This window comes from Triturus cristatus, chromosome 4_1, assembly GCF_964204655.1.
Source record: "Triturus cristatus chromosome 4_1, aTriCri1.1, whole genome shotgun sequence".
NCBI lineage: Eukaryota > Metazoa > Chordata > Amphibia > Caudata > Salamandridae > Triturus > Triturus cristatus.
In genome coordinates, this window is record NC_140585.1 from 1,098,444,808 (window position 1) to 1,098,463,792 (window position 18,985).

An 18,985-nucleotide genomic window follows, 5' to 3' on the forward strand; every position below is an offset into this window, starting at 1 on the left:
AACAATTTCTTATTCTTCCGCTTTCTGAATTTGTGTAAGAACTGATCCTAATCCAGATGCAGTGGCATCAGTGGAAAGCAAAGTCTTGCAGGACATATCAAATCTTCTTAAATGGGATGCATTTGCAGTTTCCAACTTGATGTTCTCAAATTCCTTTTGACAACCTTCATCTCATCCTTGTCGCCAACTTGTGGCATGCTTTATAAATCACAATGAGCCATCTGAATACAGTTAATGAAAGCTTTATTTGCACGACTCCCCTGAGCAGCCTAACTCGTTCCTGCTCAGCTCCAACTGCCCCTTTCTTAAAACACAAAATTGACAGTGTTCTGCATGCACATTCTATTACAGAACACTGGCTCAGGTCACTTTACTACATAAGCCAACCTTGTAAATGTATTAAACATAACAGTAATATAACAGATCACTTGTTCTCAGGCCCTTAGTGTCCACTCTTCTAGACATATATTGCACGTATTACTGAGGGTGGCACAATTTGAATGCCAGTGAAAACCAATGGAATTTTCTGCATTCTGAACAGACTCTTAGAGTAGGTAACTAAATATCTGTGAAAATTGTGTTTATGTTTTACGCTGTTTATGTCTCATTGTCAGTGCATTACTATTATGTAGACTACTTGCCTGCCAATACAATAACTCATTTACATGTTGAACTCTACCATAACATTTTTTTTCTGGTCTAAAGATTAGAAATGTACAGCCGATTTGAGTGTTTCTTTACGAAACAGGAGAATATAACAATGTTAGAAGACAGTTTAAAGTAAACAAGCTAATTTGATTAACTGTACACCAGGTGGTAACAAATTCAAAGCAAAAGGAATTCCGATCTAGGCCTTTCATGCAGTTCAGGAATAGATCCATAAAGCACCACAAACACACCCATCTGGGTGCTCAGGTATCGAGAAGAAATCAGGCAATCAAAAGTATTGATCATATGGTCCATTAAGCAAGTCTCCATTAGTCCAGGAAGATGGCAACCAGGACACAATTAGAAGTCTTGAATTTGTAGAGCACGTTTAGAAGCTGAATGTGTGGCAATGGGGCCAGGTTTAATGGGAGGAACGGATATTGTCTTAGGGTGGAGTGAGCACGAGCAATAATATGTCCTATAATTGAAATGGTATTACATCCTTTGGGACTTCTCGAGATTTTAATAATTCGAAAATGCTGCTCATACAAATATTCTTAAATAGTAACTCATTTTCAAGTTCCTTCCTGGTACCTTTTCAATCAGGAGTGTTGTTAGTACTACCGCCACGTCCTTTCTCCTGTCCTTTTGCCAATGTCATTACATATAGAAAAGCATATGCTCTTTGGTAGTCCACTTCTCTACCGTATCTTTTGTCTCCCCATTTACTTTTGCAACAAGTTCAAACTTTTGGTTATTTACCCTCTGATCTCATCCTTGTTAGCGTTCTGAGAGTACATCATGTTTTTAACTCGCGGCTATGGGTTTGCGGGATTGAAATTTGTTTAACCGTCTACTTTATCAATGTAACTTGCACATCGATTTATGAATTGAATACAATTCTCTATAAGCTGGTGAATGGAAAAACACATTTTTAACTTTTCCTGATTTTGGTTATAGTTTCTGTAAAAATACAAATTACACATATTTATCCAAATGCTTCACTATAATCATGCTTCTGGACATTACTTTGCGATTGCTTTAGGATGTGGTATACAGTGGCTCTACTTATTAATTTTGCCCACCCTGCCATGCAAATGTGTCTTTATTTTCCTTAAATAAGATTTTCACAAATAAGTAAGGCATTGCAAATTTCTAATTTCTCGAAGACAGAGCTTTTTTATTTCTTGTCGCATTTCTATAGCATAATTCATAAAACATGAACGTTGCAGCATGAGCCATGAATTATGAAGGTTGCACTCCCACACATGAAACTACCACACTTAAAAACCCGGGTGTCATTCACTGCATATTGAGCAATGGTGATGTTTGCCTCTCCATCATTCTTGGTGGATGGCACTGACTATCAGAGGCTCTTCACAGTCCTTGAATCCCACAGGTGCTATTATGGGAGGTTCTCAGATGGTTATTTTCACTTCTAACTAATTGCAAGCATTTATATAGATTGGGTATTACCTATGCTGATCCTATTTGTGTCACCTCTGTGTATCCATAAGGTTGTGTTCTTATGCCTGTATTGTATGGTATGTATGTGGAACTGTTAAAAATGAGGCTGTTGCAAAATGTATATTATGCTGAGGTAATTTTCATTATTTCCGAAATTTCGTGTTACACTTGTTACATAATATTCCCAAAATGACACCATTATGCCATTTTGCATAATTCTGCAACATTTGCGTTGAAAAATGACCAAAAATTTAACATTCACTGTAAACATTTACAGCAAACAAACAGGAACAACAGAACGCGGTGGCTGTTACTCGTAGTATATTTGTTTTTGCATGTGATGCAATTGGTGCAAGAATGCATTTCATGCTAAATAGCACAAACTGACATTCCACATAATTTTTCATCATTACACCATAGCAAAGTCCACAAATGTTGCACACTACTGAAAATCACGAAGAAAGAAGCAGGAATAGCTGTAAATCCACATGCAGATGGCACACACAAATATATCAATAAATATCCTAATTCCCCGAAATCTACTCTTCTATAAATTACCTGGGGCCAGATGTACGAATGTAAATGCTTGCGATTAACAAATAGTAAATGTTTGCAATTTGCTAATTGGTAACCACAAACAGCAATGTATAAATGTGTGTTTAATGCATTTTGCGATTCCCAGTGTGTCGCAAATAGACCTACCTCATTCCTGTTCATGAGGTGGGTTTCGATTTGTGATCTATTTGTAATGGCAAAAATCACAGGGATGGTGACCTGCTGACCCCAGCAGACCACAATGTCTGTGGTTGCTTCTCAATAAAGCAATCTTTTTTTAAATGCAGCCCATTTTCCCTATAGGAAAATTAGATGTGTTTCAAAAAGATAAATGAAAAGTTTTCATTAAATTTTTTAACAGTTGGCAGTGTGGACCACTGCCTGCTCTTAATTTTTTTTTACCAACATTCACAAAGGGGAAGGGGTCTCTTGAGGGCCCCTTCCCATTTGAGAATAGGTTAGCACCTATTTGAGTAGGTGGTTTAAATGCGGCCACTTTTCGTTAGCAAAATATTCACACATCCCACTGTGATTAGGCATTAGGAAGGGACGCCCTAAACACGCCCCTTCCTAATACCGAATAGCAAACCTCATTTGCGATTCGGTAATAGGTAACTGAATTGCAAATTGGGCCTTTGTATATTGGAAAATGCCTTTTTTCATCTTCAAACAGCCCTATTCACTAATCTGTGATTCACCCACCGATTAATATTTGTTCTTTTGTTAATAAATGTGTCGGGCTTTGATTGGTCTGTGAGCAGATATTCGTCAATAGACCAAGGGGCTTTCTAGAGTACTGCCTGTACTTGTAGTATCTTTTTGTTGCTCACACATCAGTAACAGGCGTCAGGATATTTCAATATTACACTTTTCGAATATCTAAACCTCGATAAATATTGTCATCCTATTTCTGAAATGTTTATCCTGTCATATATACAAACCTTGACTCAAATACGGTGGCAGACTTGTGAGTGCAGTTGGTCATTAAGTTCCATGTACACTGGAGTATGGCACATTTTTACGATTCATATCACAGTTCAGCAATTGGCTAACAAATAAAGCCTCACATAGGACAACGATCCCACTTTATTGCATAGATAAGAATGCAATTTCAAGACATACCATCAGGAACAAAATACAAAAATGTATGCCCAGTTTATTGGAACTGAATAGTTAATGCTGAAGACAATTGCACAGAAATCCGAAGGGTGAGTTTCTGAAAAGGGATGAAAAAGGATATGTGGTTAAAATCGTATACACATAACACTATTTCGCAGGTTGTTCAAATAATTGATCATTACGTACTACATGGTGATTTTTTCTAAAAACCAATGAGAATCGGATGCGAAAACATGTTCCCATCTTCTTTTGACAGTATTGACTATACTCAGAGGTACAGAAATTATGTGACAACAGAGGGCCAAATTAATCATCAGAGTTGACTAAATTATGCAGCAAGAAAAATCAATTTATGGAACATATTTCTGACAGTTTTAGTTCATTATCTTGTAATTTTAACGCACACTGAAATGAAGGAGTCCCAGCAGTAACCTTTGTACAAAGATTTCTCAAGAAAGACGGATGCACGATAGGTGTATTTCATCATACTAGGAAGCTAAGAAATACAAATTAATTATACCATCCCTTGTATTTCCTAGAGTAAAATGCTATGTGTAAAACATATAAGGTTGCAATCACCAGAGAAGATGCCTACATATTCACGCCTCTTGTAATAGAAAGTGTGCTTTTTTTATTCTGCACCATAAGTACTGCTCTTCAATTTCGATTTTAATCTGTGTCCATACTGTGGCAAGTAGAAACGCCTCTCTACATTGAAAAACAGTGTTATAGAGCAATATTTGAGCATTACATAAGTAAACAGTAAGTGTCGCGTTAGGAAACATAGTAAGAATAAAGATATTCAGACCTTAAAAAGAGAAGTAACACGTTTGGGATATTTCTGTACTGATTGCCCTCTCGAAATAATTGTCTGTTTTTTGAACACTGTCACTGGAGTAATACGATTTTTTTGTGAAGCTGAGGGAACTAATATTTACAGCCTGTTCGGATAACATTAAATATGTTCGTACAGTCCATATGCTGGTTAAGCTGTACATTATCTATGAATTACATTTAAGTATGCTCTAATTTTTTATATGCTGCCTTAAAAACCTCTTCCTCGGTCCATCAATTTAGGATATTATAACAGTCTGGGCAAAGATTTTACATCATTAGTCCAGATGTCATACCAGAATACATCAATCAGGGATTGAAAGGTGACTGTTGACTTTTGTCAAGTGTCTTCCACGGCGATACACCACATGTGATGCATGTATTTTTAGTACATTTTGATCTGAAACTTATGTTTTTTGCAGCAGATGACGTAATGTGTGGCCAGTGCAGTAAACAGTTGAATGGAAAACGCAGCAGCTACAACATCGTTGAATTCCTTTGTCCTTGTAAATACTGTCAGACTGGAGATGAGGAAAGTCAACAATGAAGAAAAAATTACAAAGAATAATGAATCGACATATATTTTAGTTTTAGGTCACTATGACGACAAACATTACAATTAAAATTATATATTTTACTATGTGGTAAAACAGGAGCGTGGCATAATTAATGTGGTTATGTTTTTTAACATGTTGGGAAGGATTCGGGTAAATGTATGAAATAGAGTTATGTTTATATTTTACAGCTAATGTTACTTTAAGGTTAAGTGTTAGGAATAGGGTACACATTGTGTGAGAGTTGTTAAAACGTTTGGAATAAAAGTTATATAAATGTTGGCACCTAAGAGTAATAGGAAGGATCGTCAAGAATTTTTCACTAAGTTGTTTACATCATGGTATTTCATCAATTAAGCATTCTTATTATAGGGACTTTACAAGGGCGGTACACCATTATTAAATTATTCTTAATTGTGTGTTCTTTATAATTTTTTTAATCTTTAGGAGGAAGCATTAATTGTAGATTCTTTATATTTGAGATAAACTACCCTCTTTATAAGGTCACAGAACTGTATGGTGACTCGAAATATCCTTGTGATTTGTGGTCCGGGTTTTGTATTAATTATAATATAGGGCCATCTCATCACACATCCTTGAAACCCCTTTGTATCCTGTTTCTTCTTATGAAAGCGACACTATAATTACAGATAGTGTAATTGTACATTTTATTTATATAAAGCTTACTAACCCTGAAAAGGTGCGGAAGTACTTTGCAATTAGCATACTAGTCCAGACCCCAGATTTAGGGGTAAATAAGTAATAGGTAAGTAATATGTGCTTCCTTTTTGTAGTAGGAGTAGTTGTGATCAGGTTGTTAAGTTTGTGCTCATGAGATGGCATGCATAAATTTACTCTAGTGTTTTGAATAAGGATAGAATGATTGAAGTTGATTAATAAATGGAAGATATGAGATATCAGGAGTGGTGGACCTGTGTGTCAATTAGTGGGATTAATTGGATAGAAAATAGGGAAGAGTCTGGAAAGCATGTTTTGGAGGACATAGTTTACAGAAAGGTTTGGTGTGAGTCAGAGAGTGGAGAGAAAGAAAGAGGTGGAAGGTATTTTTAACTTATTTAATTCGTTTTTAAATGATTTCATTTTATTTTTATACATAAATATATTTTGTAATAATAAATACATACATGTATAGTCATGCACACACACATCTAAATATATTAATATATATGTTCATATATACAGACACATTACACATGGCAATCAGTAATTTCTCTATGCAAGGAAATATATATATTAGTTATTGGCGGTCACCAGTAGGTAGCTATAGTTTGGACCTAGCTTCTATCGGAAAAGCATTTTTTGACTTGCCTATATCTTTGGCGCCATTTGATGAATCCTTACGGAACTTTCCCAAAACAATGTGCCAGTCATTCTAGTTGTGCATGGAAAGTGTCGGGGTGACCGGTCAAGCGGGGGCCAAAAAAAGGGGGGCTCAAAAAAAGTGTGTTTCCTATGTTAATTTCCATAGGAATTTTAGACACAGCTACAGCCCGAACCGCTGAACGGAATTACACCAAATTTGGCAGAAGGGTAGCTCTTGGTTCACAAAGCAAGATTTTTGTGATTTGGTTTAAATCTGTTCAGTAGTTTTTGAGATACTAAAGAAAAACAAATTTATATATCTGGGCACACGACCACTCCAAGAATCCTCTCAATCCTGTGTAGAGATCTGATTGGCTGCCAACACTTCAACCAGGGAGTACTGCCTACTGGAGGGTCGCCAGTAGGTAGCTATAGTTAGAAGCTATTTTCCATAGCAAAAGCATTTTTTGACTTGCTCATGACTGCCGTTGTTTGACGAATCTTCAAAAACAATTCCCCCAAAAATGCTGTCCTCTGTCTAATTTTGCATGTAAAATTTTGGAGAGATCTGTCTGGCTGAGAAAAATGGAGGGGGTCAAAAAAAGCATGTTTCCCATGCAATTTCCCATAGGTATTTTGAACAAGACTCCAGTCTAAACCAAATTTGGCAGAGAGGTAGCCAATGGTCCAGAAAGAGCCCTTTTAGTGATTTCATGTAAATCCATTCAGTAGTTTTCGAGATAATAAAAGAAAACCAAATTTGTATATCCAGAGGTGCAGACCCTCCACAAATTCAACAGATCTCATGCTTAGATCTGATTGGCTGCAAATACTTCAACCAGGAAGTATTGCCAGCCATTTTGGGACTTAGACTCAGCCCAGTCCCAACAAAAAAAGTTAAAAATAAAGAAAAGGGAGCAGGGTAGTAATACCCTGACTCCCTTGGCCCGGTGCTGGGGTGCCCTAGGGACCCCATTTGGGCCCAAAAGTCTTATTTTCAATTTTGCTGCAATTTTGCTGTGGATTTGTGAATCCATGGCAAAATTGAAAAAAAGTCTCCCGTGGTTGTTTCTTTTTATGAGCCCAGGTCCCAGGGGCATATACGAATATGTACACAAAGTCTTCTCCCTGTAGTGGATCTCGTCTTCTTCATCCCTGACGGATCTCCTCCAGCCCTATCCGACAGTTACTTCACTACGCTGCCCTCTAGACAGCTGAGTGTTGGAGTGTAAACACAGAGCACAAGTGGGCAAGGAGCACCCCGAGACCGTAGGGTGGTGTGTCGGCTACTCCACCGCACTGTTTTAAACTCTCTCTGGTGCTGACTTTGATGCCCCCACACTGAGTGCCTCTCTGTTTTCCCACTCTCCTGTCTAGCGAGCGGACGTGCGAGTGCTGCAAATCTCTATTTATCCGCCTCGTCGTCCAAGTGACTGTAATGTGCTAATTTCCCCCAAAATATAAATTTGCAAGAAAGTCATATTTTTACAAATGCACAGAGTTAAGGGTAAGTATGATCAGAGCATTCCTGGGTGGTACATAGCGCATCGTTTGGGGCTAATTGTTTTTACCACTGTGGGGCCGGCTGAATAACAGAAGGAGAGTGTCTGAAGCGTCGCTCAATGGATTTGCTTTGTTTTCATTATAGACATTTTCATCAGGTACCTGCGATCTTCGGCCCGACCGAAGTTCTTGTAAACAGAGCTGCATCAGCACTAGGTGCGCAGGTCACAAGTGGCATTACAAATGTGCATGGGAGCTTCAAGTCCCACACAGGAACTGGTGCTTGCCCGCATCTTTAGCCCCCATGAGGCTGCACTAACCCTGACTTGTGTGCACAGCAATATTTAATGACCATGTTTTACCTTAGCCTGACTGCAACATAGACAGTGTATTACCACACTTTCCACAATCCTACTACCGCCCTTGGCTCTCACTTACTCGGAAGAGGGTACCCCTTTCTCTTCCCTCGTCCTGCACGGGGGGCTCATTCAGCCCGTCCTCTACCATGGAGAGGACTTTTCTCTCTTTGCGCTCACTCACTCCTCCTTGCATACTTTGGTCTGGGGCTGGGGTGGAATAACCCTCCTTATGGCTTGATAAGTCCCCTATTCTATTCCTCTCCTAACTTTGAATACCTACCCAGCTGTTCTTGTCCACCCTGTAGCTGTCACTTTCTTTATCTTGCCCTGTCTGTTCCCCATCGAGGGCCAGGTTGTGGATCCCTGTCTAATCCCACATTGGTAGATGATCCGCCATCTTCTTTACTGATGCCCTTGTCTGATGCCATGTGCTTCCCAGCGTGCCTTGAATGACTCCTCTGCCCAGGCCTAGCTTTCTACTCCCACATACTGATGGTGGCATGGTCAAGGGCAAAGGATAGCTTCCATTGGTGCAGTAGGTATAGTGGCAGCGCGGCTCTGAGGTCTTAGGGGCCCAGTGAATCCTGATTATTGCTGTGGTTGATAATGCAAACAGCAGCTAGATGGGACTTTTTTATGGTCACTAGGGTCTTTGACAGTGGCTATGCTACTGTGGTTGCTGCTGCTCCTCGAGGTGCCTAATATCCTAGTCCTTTCTGCACTGCCTTGTCTAAGATCACCTCTCCGCTGTGCCCTGTGGTTAAACAATGTCCCCTGCAGATTACAGGGGCTAAATCCCCAGGCAGCTCTTGCATCAGCCTTTAAAATACATGTCTGCCAGGCAGAACCGCAGGTCCAGACAGATTCTATGGGGTGAGAGTGAGTTTAGAAAAGTGACTGCCTTTGGTGCAGAGCACCCCACACAGCCGAACCAATCTCAGGACTTGTCTCTCACACAAACTGAGCTGAGTCTGCTAGTGGCCGGTGCCTGCTCAAATAAACTATTGAATTATGTACAGATTAATGAAAGAGCCATTTAAATTTAAGAACAATCTGTTGAGGTGTTTTTTTCAGTAAAGGCCAGCATGTCAATAACGACATTCTTGAAAAAAATCATGGATAGAATTGTACGTATTTGCATATAAAAACATGAAAACAATATTGGTCTATTCCTCAAACGTAATCCATTATCGTCTGTAAACGTTCATTTAAAGAGAAGACTATTGGCTTTAGAGAGCAAGAAATCTGACTTTCAGTGGCACCTTGACAACTCGTGACTGTTAATGTTAGGTGAAGAGCTAGGGGCGGGGCAAAGGTGCCCCGCCGCTTTTGGGCGGATCCCGAGTGCTGTTATTTACGGACTCTTGAGGGAACGGTGGGGGCCTCAGCCACAGGCAGATATTGGTGCGGGGGCCAGTGATGCAGTCATCGCACTTCACCTAACAAGGACAGTTAATATATTTTGATGACGAAGGCAGCAGCACACTTGTTTTAGGAAAACTGGGAGTCTTAAGGCATTATTTCGGGACTACTGTGACCAGAATGCCTGTGTGTAGGACTCCCACAAGGGCGGGACTCGCTATTCAAATAAATCAGCTGTTTTCAATGAGCCTGCTTCTTCCGTCATTTCAGCCAGTGAACAAGAGCGGCAAACACGCTTGAAACGCGTATGCCATTTATGGAGAGCTTTGGGCAATGCTGTCAACTGACCTACCTGTGGCGATTTGTGTATCAACCCTTATGTGTGCAGCAGCTTCTAAAGGGCAACCTTTGTGTATGGATATATATATATATATATATATATAAATATTTTTCACACAATCCCCTGGAAGATTCACATGGATGACGACGCCTTGTCCTGGCTCAAACTTATTTATTAATCAGTCAGCCGGTTGAACGCGTTTCGCCTGTCCTGCAGGCTTGTTCACCAACAATCAATACAAACTTGAACCCATCATTTACATAATTTTTTGTGCTCGTGACGTGTCACGTGATGTGACTACAACCTTAGTGTACTAGAAAACAGACTCGTAGTTTCTAAAGGAGATATTGCCGTTACGCTAATGGCTTAACATTGCAAGAACATTATTGAATATCCCAACTCTAAACATTCAATAAATTAACAGGTACATAAATTGTCCTTTCTGTAAATTGTAAATAAATTAACAGGCAAGTAAATTGTCCTTTCTGTAATTTGTAACAATTTCGTACTAAGAATATAGTCTCAGGCGCACAATTCATTTAACATTTCTCCGTTTGCTAGTGAAAAAATGCAACAATGCAATACAAACCCCTGTGGGTGTCATAAAGCAGTCGGAGTGTAAATTATCTGCAGCAATCTTGCTACAGTGTGCGTGATTGTCCATTGAGCCCAAGTGGGCAAAAGTTGATTTTTTATTGAACGACTCTCCCATTACCCACATCATAAAGATAAAGTGTACGGTGCACAAACTAATAAATACAAATCATATGTTGAAAACATCACGAGGGGGATTGCTACTATTGTACTATATCTGCACTACTCAGGTCTTTAAAGATGTGTGATTAAATCTTCCTCCATATTAAGACCTGTGGGGGTTCGTGTATTGAGTGCAAGAATATAACATGATTCGAGTTTCCTCAATTTTTTCTCTCGATTGCCCCCTCTTACATTTGGCGGTATACAATCAATGACAAAATATAATAAGCCCTTCTCATTTTTCTCATGGTGAGATTCGAAATGGCGTGCCACGGGGTAAGACTTGTCCCCATTTCCCTCTTATGGACCGGGTGGATCGTGCTGCCCACATACCGCATGCCACATGGGCATTGCAGGACGTAGACAGTATAATCTGTCTTAGAAGAATAGCACCCTTTGATCTTCTTTATTCTTTTCGAGAGGCCTAGTGTGTAGGAAGTGGTATTCCTACCATAGCTACAGGCCTTGCATTTGGTACATTTCATGAAGCCTACTCTTTTGGTTAACCAAGTGCTACCTGTTGGAACCTGTCTCTTTGACGTTATCATGTTGGTCACTAGCATCTGTTTAAAGGAACGAGCTTTCCTAAATGTCATCGCTGGTTTTTTCTGCACAAGTTTACCCAGAAGGGGATCATTGCGAATTAAGTGCCAATCTTTAGAGAGAATACTCCTTATTTGCCTATGACTTTTGTTTTAGGAAGTAATCATTCTTATTTGATTGTTTTTACATTGTTGTCGATTGGTTTTACTACGACTTTCTTTAAAGAGAATGTCCTCTCTAGTTCTTTTTTTGGCTCTTGTAATTTCATGATCTATGACCTCGTCTGCATATCCTCTAGCCTTGAAGCGGTTATGCATGCAGGTAAGTTCTTGCTCAATCACCGTCTCCTCGCTACAGTTACGTATAGTTCTTAAACTCTCACCCTCTGGGATACTTCTGATAAGGCTGTAGGGATGGAAACTCGTTGCATGCAATAGTGTGTTGCTTGAAGTGGGTTTCCTGTATAGTTTCGTGTGCACTTTCTCCTCTTTGATGTAAACCGTGAGGTCTAAGAAATTCACTGTGGTTTTACTGACTGTGCTGGTAAATTTTAAATTTAAGTCATTGATTTGCAATTTATCAATGAAATTTTGTGCTGTCAGTTCCGACCCTTTCCAGATAATAAAAAGGTCGTCGATATACCGACTCCAAAGCAGCACATTTTCCTCCCATTCTCTCTGATGGATGACCCTGACCACCTGCTCCTCCCACCAGCCCATATGCAAATTCGCATAGCTGGGGGCGAAGCAGGTGCCCATCGCTGTGCCGCAGATCTGATGGTACAGCTGGTCATTGAAGAGAAAAAAGTTACTCTTCAAACAGGTGGAAATCATTGAGAGCAGCATCTGGGTATGTGACCATAGTTTAATAGGACGATTGCCTAAGAAATGTTTAATAGCCTTGAGGCCATCCTCATGCCTAATGCTGGTATATAAGGTGGAAACGTCTATTGTAACCAGCAATAGGTCTTCTTCCCAAGGGAGATCGTAGATTTTTTTCAAAAAATCTCCTGTGTCTTGGATAAAGGCTGGAAGAGTTTGCACTAAGGGACATAGAAAGGAATCAATAAATTTAGATGTATTTTCAAAAGCACCTCCTATGGCCGAAATAATCGGACGGCCTGGGGGATTCTTCATGCTTTTATGCACCTTAGGGATCAGATAGAATACTGGTACAACAGGGTTGACAATTTTTAAAAATGCTAGTTCATCTCGTGTTAACAAACATTGACAATACCATGAATAGAGCTGGTCATTAAAAGCTTTAAAGCTAGAATGCATCATAGCTTCGGTAATCTTAGTATAATTGCTGGAATCGTTCAATTGTTTGTAAGCCTCTGTGAGATAACTGCTCTTGTCCCACAGGACAATATTGCCCCCTTTGTCAGCATTACGCACTATGCAGGTGTCATCTGTTGCAAGTCTGTTGATCAGAGCAGAATATTCTCGTTCGTACTTGGACAGCGTTTTATATTTAGCACTTGTGCATTTTTCTAAGTTCTTTAGGTCATTAATGACTAGTTCATTGTAGACATCCACTGAGTCTCTAGTAGTTAGCGGAATGAATCTGGAGGGCGGTTTAAACTTTGTCGGTTCACTACCACCAATGTCCACTTCCTGCTGTCTTGCTATATCTTGTGCCTGGCTGACAGATATGTGTTCATCAATTATGTTAGTTGCTGTGATTTCATTGCCCATAGTATCAGATGCCTCATCTATGGGTCTTAAGTTGAATAACAGGTCCATGTCGTTCACAGCCAGACTTCCGGGATGTGTATCTTCCAATGAACTAGGCCTAACAGATAGTGGTCCTTTATTTAAGTTTGAGGCAAAATGTTTTTTCAACTTTAGTGATCTCACAAATATAAAGACATCGACTCTCGTCTTGACATAGTCGAAATCTGCAGGTGGGCAGTAGGATAGACCAAGCCCTAGAATATGCTCCTCTTGTTTCGTCAAACTGATATTGGTCATGTTGATTATTTGACTTTCTTTCTCGACCGCTTCATTCATTATTGCTTGTTGTTCTTTCCTCTGCCAAAGTTTTGCCCCCTTACGCCTTTGCTGCCTCTGCCTCTTCCTCTTCGTGTGCCTTCGTTCATCTGGGGCGGGCGTGGACGGAGATTGAATCTCCTTTCTTGTTCTAAAAAACTGAATTCATCAATTACAGAGGGTACTGCTGCCCCATTTTGGCGGTTCTGATTTTCCTCAATGTCCGTATCCACCTCAGAGCTTTGGATGCTACTGAGTTCTGCCTGAGCATCAGCCTTCGTTTGGCCTTTCGGATTCATCCGCTGTCTACGTAGAGTATCAAATTTCCTCGCAAAGGTGTATATTTGGCCGCGCTCGTAGTCGTTTTTGTCCCTAATGAATTTTTGCGCCTTTCTTTCTTTGATCGTGGTCTCAAGTTTGAGAAGTCGTTCTTTCATTTCTTTCATTAATTTTTCAATTGGTTCCTGATTGCTTTCCTTGGCCAGCATCTCCGAAATTTGGGTGATTTCTTCCAAAATCCTGCTTCGGTCAATATCCGCATATTTAACCAAGATAGCTAGCATTCTGCATGAAGACTCAAAGTTGTTTTGTGCCCATTCACTTAGCATGTGCGGATTGGGGTCTTCATACGTTGGGGACACCATGATACGAAGGCCACGAGGGATTCTTTTTACCTCCAGATACCGTTGAAGGGACTTAGATTCCCACCATTTAGAGAGTTCACTACGCTTAAGTTTTTCTAAGCGTTTGAGACGTGATTGCACATCTGAGCTTTTGTCATTGATCGCATGGGCGCCAGGTTTTGAAATCGTCACGCTGGTATCATTAAAAATGGAGAGCGCAGCCTCCTCCCTCTCTTTCATTTCAGCAGCTGACATATTAACACAAAATTTACAGCCGTATATATATAGTATATTATCTACTGGCGGTCGCTAGTAGATAATTATAGTTAGGACCGAGTTCCCATAGGAAATCTTAAAATTCTATTTTGAATAACTTTGGCGCCGGTTGACTTATCTTCGTGACATTTTCAAAACTAATGGGGCGCTCCGCTCAGCTCCTACCCTGAAAGTCTCGGGGTGAGTCGTCAAGCGGGGGCTGAGAAAAAAGGGGGGTCCCAAAACGCGTTTTCCCCATGCATTTTCCCATAGGACCTTTAGTCGAAGGTACAGCCCGAACGGCTGAACAGAATTACTTGAAATTTGGCAAAGAAGTAGTCCTCAGGTCAGGCATGTGCATTTTGCTTAAATGGTGTAAATCCGTTTAGTAGTTCCTGAGAAAATCAAAAGTAAAATCACATATATATCTGGGCGGAGCCTAACCACACAGCTCATCGTGAGATCTGATTGGCTGTCAGCACTTCATCCAAGAAGTGTTGGCAGCCATCTTGGGACAAATATACATGATAGCACCTCATTAAAAAGCATTGCAGTTAATAGAAGGTTTTAAGACTTTAGTTACATTATAAATCATTTGTTGATGGTACCATACTCATTTTAGGAATTGTGGTGTGTTCTAAGGTGATTTTACCATGTGAAAAAGCCTTCTGCTGTGATATCATGAATCATGTTTGAGAGAAAACTATTTTCTCATGCTTTTCCCACAGAGGTTTGGAAGGTGATCTATAAGCTAACTGAGAGCATATTTTCTGTAAATTCACATTATCTTTCTCAGTCATGTGAGAATGATGTCTGACATTCTCAGTAAAACATGTACATCCAACAAGGGCAGAGACTGTTAGTTGATTCCTTTGTGTTCTACTGCAGCTTCCCAGAGTGTTCTAAAGAACAACTAGAGCGCTAACAGTCCTACTTATGACAAACGTATGGCACACCTGAAGCCATCTTGTTTGGAATAAAGTGGTAATTCTTAAAACATTTAATTTAAAAAGGAACAAAATGAGGGGGTTCATTTTGCCATAAAAAGTATGATTAGTGCTGCAGAAAGAAAAATTAGGGCACATTTTGAGTGACTTCTCAAATCCTCTTCTATTTCATTAAAAAATTCTGACATGCAGACTGAAACACGCACTTTCAATACCAGCAGCAGACTTCCCTGGTGAGCAGTAGCTTTACTACAGTGATCTAATAAGCAACTAGAGTGCTAACATTCTGAATTTATGGCAAATTTGTGACACATCTGAATGCCTTCTTGATGGAATCAAAGTAAAAAACCTGAAAGTATTTCCTACTGAGGAGACTGTAGTAAATGAGGGAATTAGGAAACATCATAACAAATAAGTCTCCCAAAATGGCCACCAGAGACAAAAGAGCCCAAATGTAGCCCAAATATCACACAGATGTAGCCCAAGTATAGCCCAATGACAGAATGTCCCAGAGTGTTCTAACGAACAACTAGAGCGCTAACAGTCTTACTTATGACAAAAGTATGGCACACCTGAAGCCATCTTGAATGGAATAAAGTGGTAACACTTAAAACATTTAATTTAAAAAGGAACACAATGAGGGGGTTCATTTTGCCATATAAATTATGATTAGTGCTGAAGAAAGAAAAATTAGGGCACATTTTGAGTGACTTCTCAAATCCTCTTCTATTTCATTAAAATATTCTGATATGCAGACTGAAACATGCACTTTTAATACCAGCAGCAGACTTCCGTGGTGAGCAGTAGCTTTACTACAGTGATCTAATGAGCAACTAGAGTGCTAACATTCAGAATTTATGGCAAATGTGTGACATATCTGAATACCTTCTTGATGGAATCAAAGTAAAAAACTGAAAGCATTTCCTACTGAGGAGACTGCAGTAGATGAGGAAATTAGGAAACTTCATAACAAATAAATCTCCCCAGATGGCCACCAGACACAAAAGAGCCTAAATGCAGCACAAATATCACCCAGATGTAGCCCACATGTAGCCCAATGACAGAAGTGTGCAAAACACTTATTTTTTGTGTATTTGCAGTTTTATATAGTGCAGACTTGTCAGGTATTGGAATGCTTTATATGAGCATTGGTTACATCACACAAGATCAAATTCATTTTGGTTGTAGACATGGGGAAATTAAGTGATTTGACCACAATCACAGAATGTTGAGCTGAAGCAGAAACTCCAACCTGGTTCCCCAGTTGCAAAGTCTGCAGCTCTGGAAGTAACACCACATCCTCTCGCCAAGGTGCAACATTTAATCAAGTGGTCAACTGGATAAAAAAACATAAAGATTACAAATAATTTAAAAGTTCTTTGTCGCTATTTGAAAACTCAGAAAATATGTCCTCATTTTAGGTTTTTTAGAGCACTAACCATAATTTTGATGTAAATAAGACCCTCTCATATATGTAATTTCTAAAGGAAATAATCTAGGTATTACAGATTTGATTACATCAAGATGACGTCAGGCGTTCCACACTTTTGTAATAAATATAGAATGTTAGCAATCTAGTTGTTCATTGGGATACTGTTGAGAGGCAGAGGCCAGGGACATGGACTCTGAAAATTTAAGGCAGGTAGGAGAGTGCAGAGGCAACAATTTGACCACACTGGGCAGGCAGGAAGGGCAGTGGCAGCACAACAGACTATGGAGGGCAGTGGAAAGGGAGGCAGGGGCAACAAACTAACAATACAGGACTGGCAAGAGAGGCTGTGGCAATATAATAGACCATTGTGGGCAGAAGGAAGAGGCAGTGGTAGTACAACCATACATGCCAACTGACCCGTTTCAGCCAGGAAACGTCCAATGTTTTTAAGCTCAAATGTGCTTTATTTGATCTGTCTCCTGTCTCAAATCTCCTCTTTTTCAATGTAACTCAAAGGGGAAAATCAATACCCCAGTTTTTTTTCAAAATCTCCCTCTTACCAAGTTCAAAATGTTCGCAAGTATGGTACATTGAATCATGGAAGACAGGAGGTATTGGGGTAGGGACATGGACTCGGATAACAGAGGACAGGAGGGACATGGAGAGGTGCACCAAACTGACCCTACAGGGCAGGCATCAGGGTTTGCAGCAGAACAATACACCACACAGCGCATGCGGGACGGGAGTGCAGCACAACAATCCATAGAAAGCAATAGGGAGGGGACAGGACCATGCACATGGACAACAGAGAACAGATGGGAAAGAGGCAATGGTAGCTAGCTGACCATAATGGACAGACAGGAGAGAAAGCTGCAGCATAACAGACCGTAAAGGGCAGGAGGGACGGATCAGGGGCATTACAATGGAACAGACAAGCCAGGAGGGAGAGAATAGGGGGTCTGCACATGGAAACAGAGGGCTGGGGGCAAGGTGGCAGGGCAGGAGCAGCAAGATGACCATGGAGGTCAGGCAGGATGGGCACTAGAAACAAGACACACCATGGAGAGCAACAATGAGACTATGGTGGCATACACACAGACCATGGAGGGAAGCTGGGAGGGGGTCAGGGGCAGCTAGCTGACCACACAGGGAAGGTGGGAGGGGCCATGGCAGCACAGAAGACCATGCATGGCAAGCAGGAGGGTTAGTGGCAGCACAATGGCTATGATGGGCAAGAAGGAGGGTGCAAGGGCATGCACAAAGGACCATGGAGGATAGAAGGGAGGGTCAGGACCTGGGCACAGACAAGAGAGTTCAGGGGAAGAGGCCTTACAACAGACCGCGCGGGGCAGGCAGGCGGAGCAGTTGCAGCACAACAGATCAGAGAGGGCAGAAGGGTGTGGCAGTAAACTGGACCATGGAGGACAGGAGGAAGGGGATAGGGGCATGGCATGTGGACAGGCAGGGTGGAGGTGGCAGGAACAGGTTAGAGTCATCTGACAATGCTAGTCAGGTGGGAGGGGAGTGGCAGCTCAACAGAACACTCAGAGTAGATAGGAGTGGCAGGTCCATGGAACATAGTGGGCAAAAAGGATGGAGCAGGGGCATGCACAAAGACATCGGAGGGCAGGGGGAGAGAGAATAGGGGCAGCAAGCTAAGCACAGAGGCTAAGCAGGAGGTCAATGATGGGCCATAGAATTGGGCAATGGAGGGCAGGAGGAGTGGACTGGTACATCATGCTAAATGGAGGGTAGTGGCATCACATCAGACCATGCATGGCAGGAGGGAGAAGGCTAGTCCATGGATTCAGACAACAGAGGATAGGGAGGAGGTAGATGGGGCAGTAAGCTAACTGTTCAGAGAAGGTGGGTATTAGGAACTTTATTGTTTTTAAAATGTGTGTCTGTGCGAACTTCTTAAAATATGAACAAGTATGCAGCATAATCTCACTTTTATTCAGGAAGAAGAGGACATTTGTGACTGTGACTCCGGGCTCACTTGGCAGAAACACCCCCTGACCCTCCACCCCCATCGCAAAATGTAATGCCCGTGAAAAGGGTAGGTGGACGCAGTGTTACATAGAACATAGTCCTGAGAGCACGATTGAAAATAAAAACTAGATGTAGTGTATGGTATAAACTATGCACCAAAAAGTGTGATATAAGATGAACCGAGGCATGAAATATAATATGCAATACATTGTGCGCAATGACAGATTCATTGGGGAGCACAAGAGATAGCACAAGCACTAGCGCGTGCTATGCGATATGCGCCTTGGAGTGTAATATGCACAGGGCAGTGTTGTGTAACATAACTAGTCTCTAAAGTTGTAATATAAAATATGTGCTGGAGAGTGTAACGTTGCATATGCAC

At 40.9% G+C, this 18,985-nt stretch overlaps 1 protein-coding gene across 1 annotated transcript in view; it reads right to left on the minus strand.

Annotated features, from left to right (window-relative positions):
* Positions 1-3,738: 3,738 nt before the first annotated feature.
* LOC146856076 (lysosomal alpha-glucosidase-like) overlaps positions 3,739-18,985 on the minus strand; it is an 829,176-nt gene continuing 813,929 nt past the window's right edge. Inside the window, exon 23 of the mRNA XM_085654093.1 lies at positions 3,739-3,886. Within this exon, the coding sequence (XP_085510219.1) occupies positions 3,827-3,886 (60 nt within the window). The 3' untranslated portion in view covers positions 3,739-3,826. The remainder of the gene's footprint in view (positions 3,887-18,985) is intronic.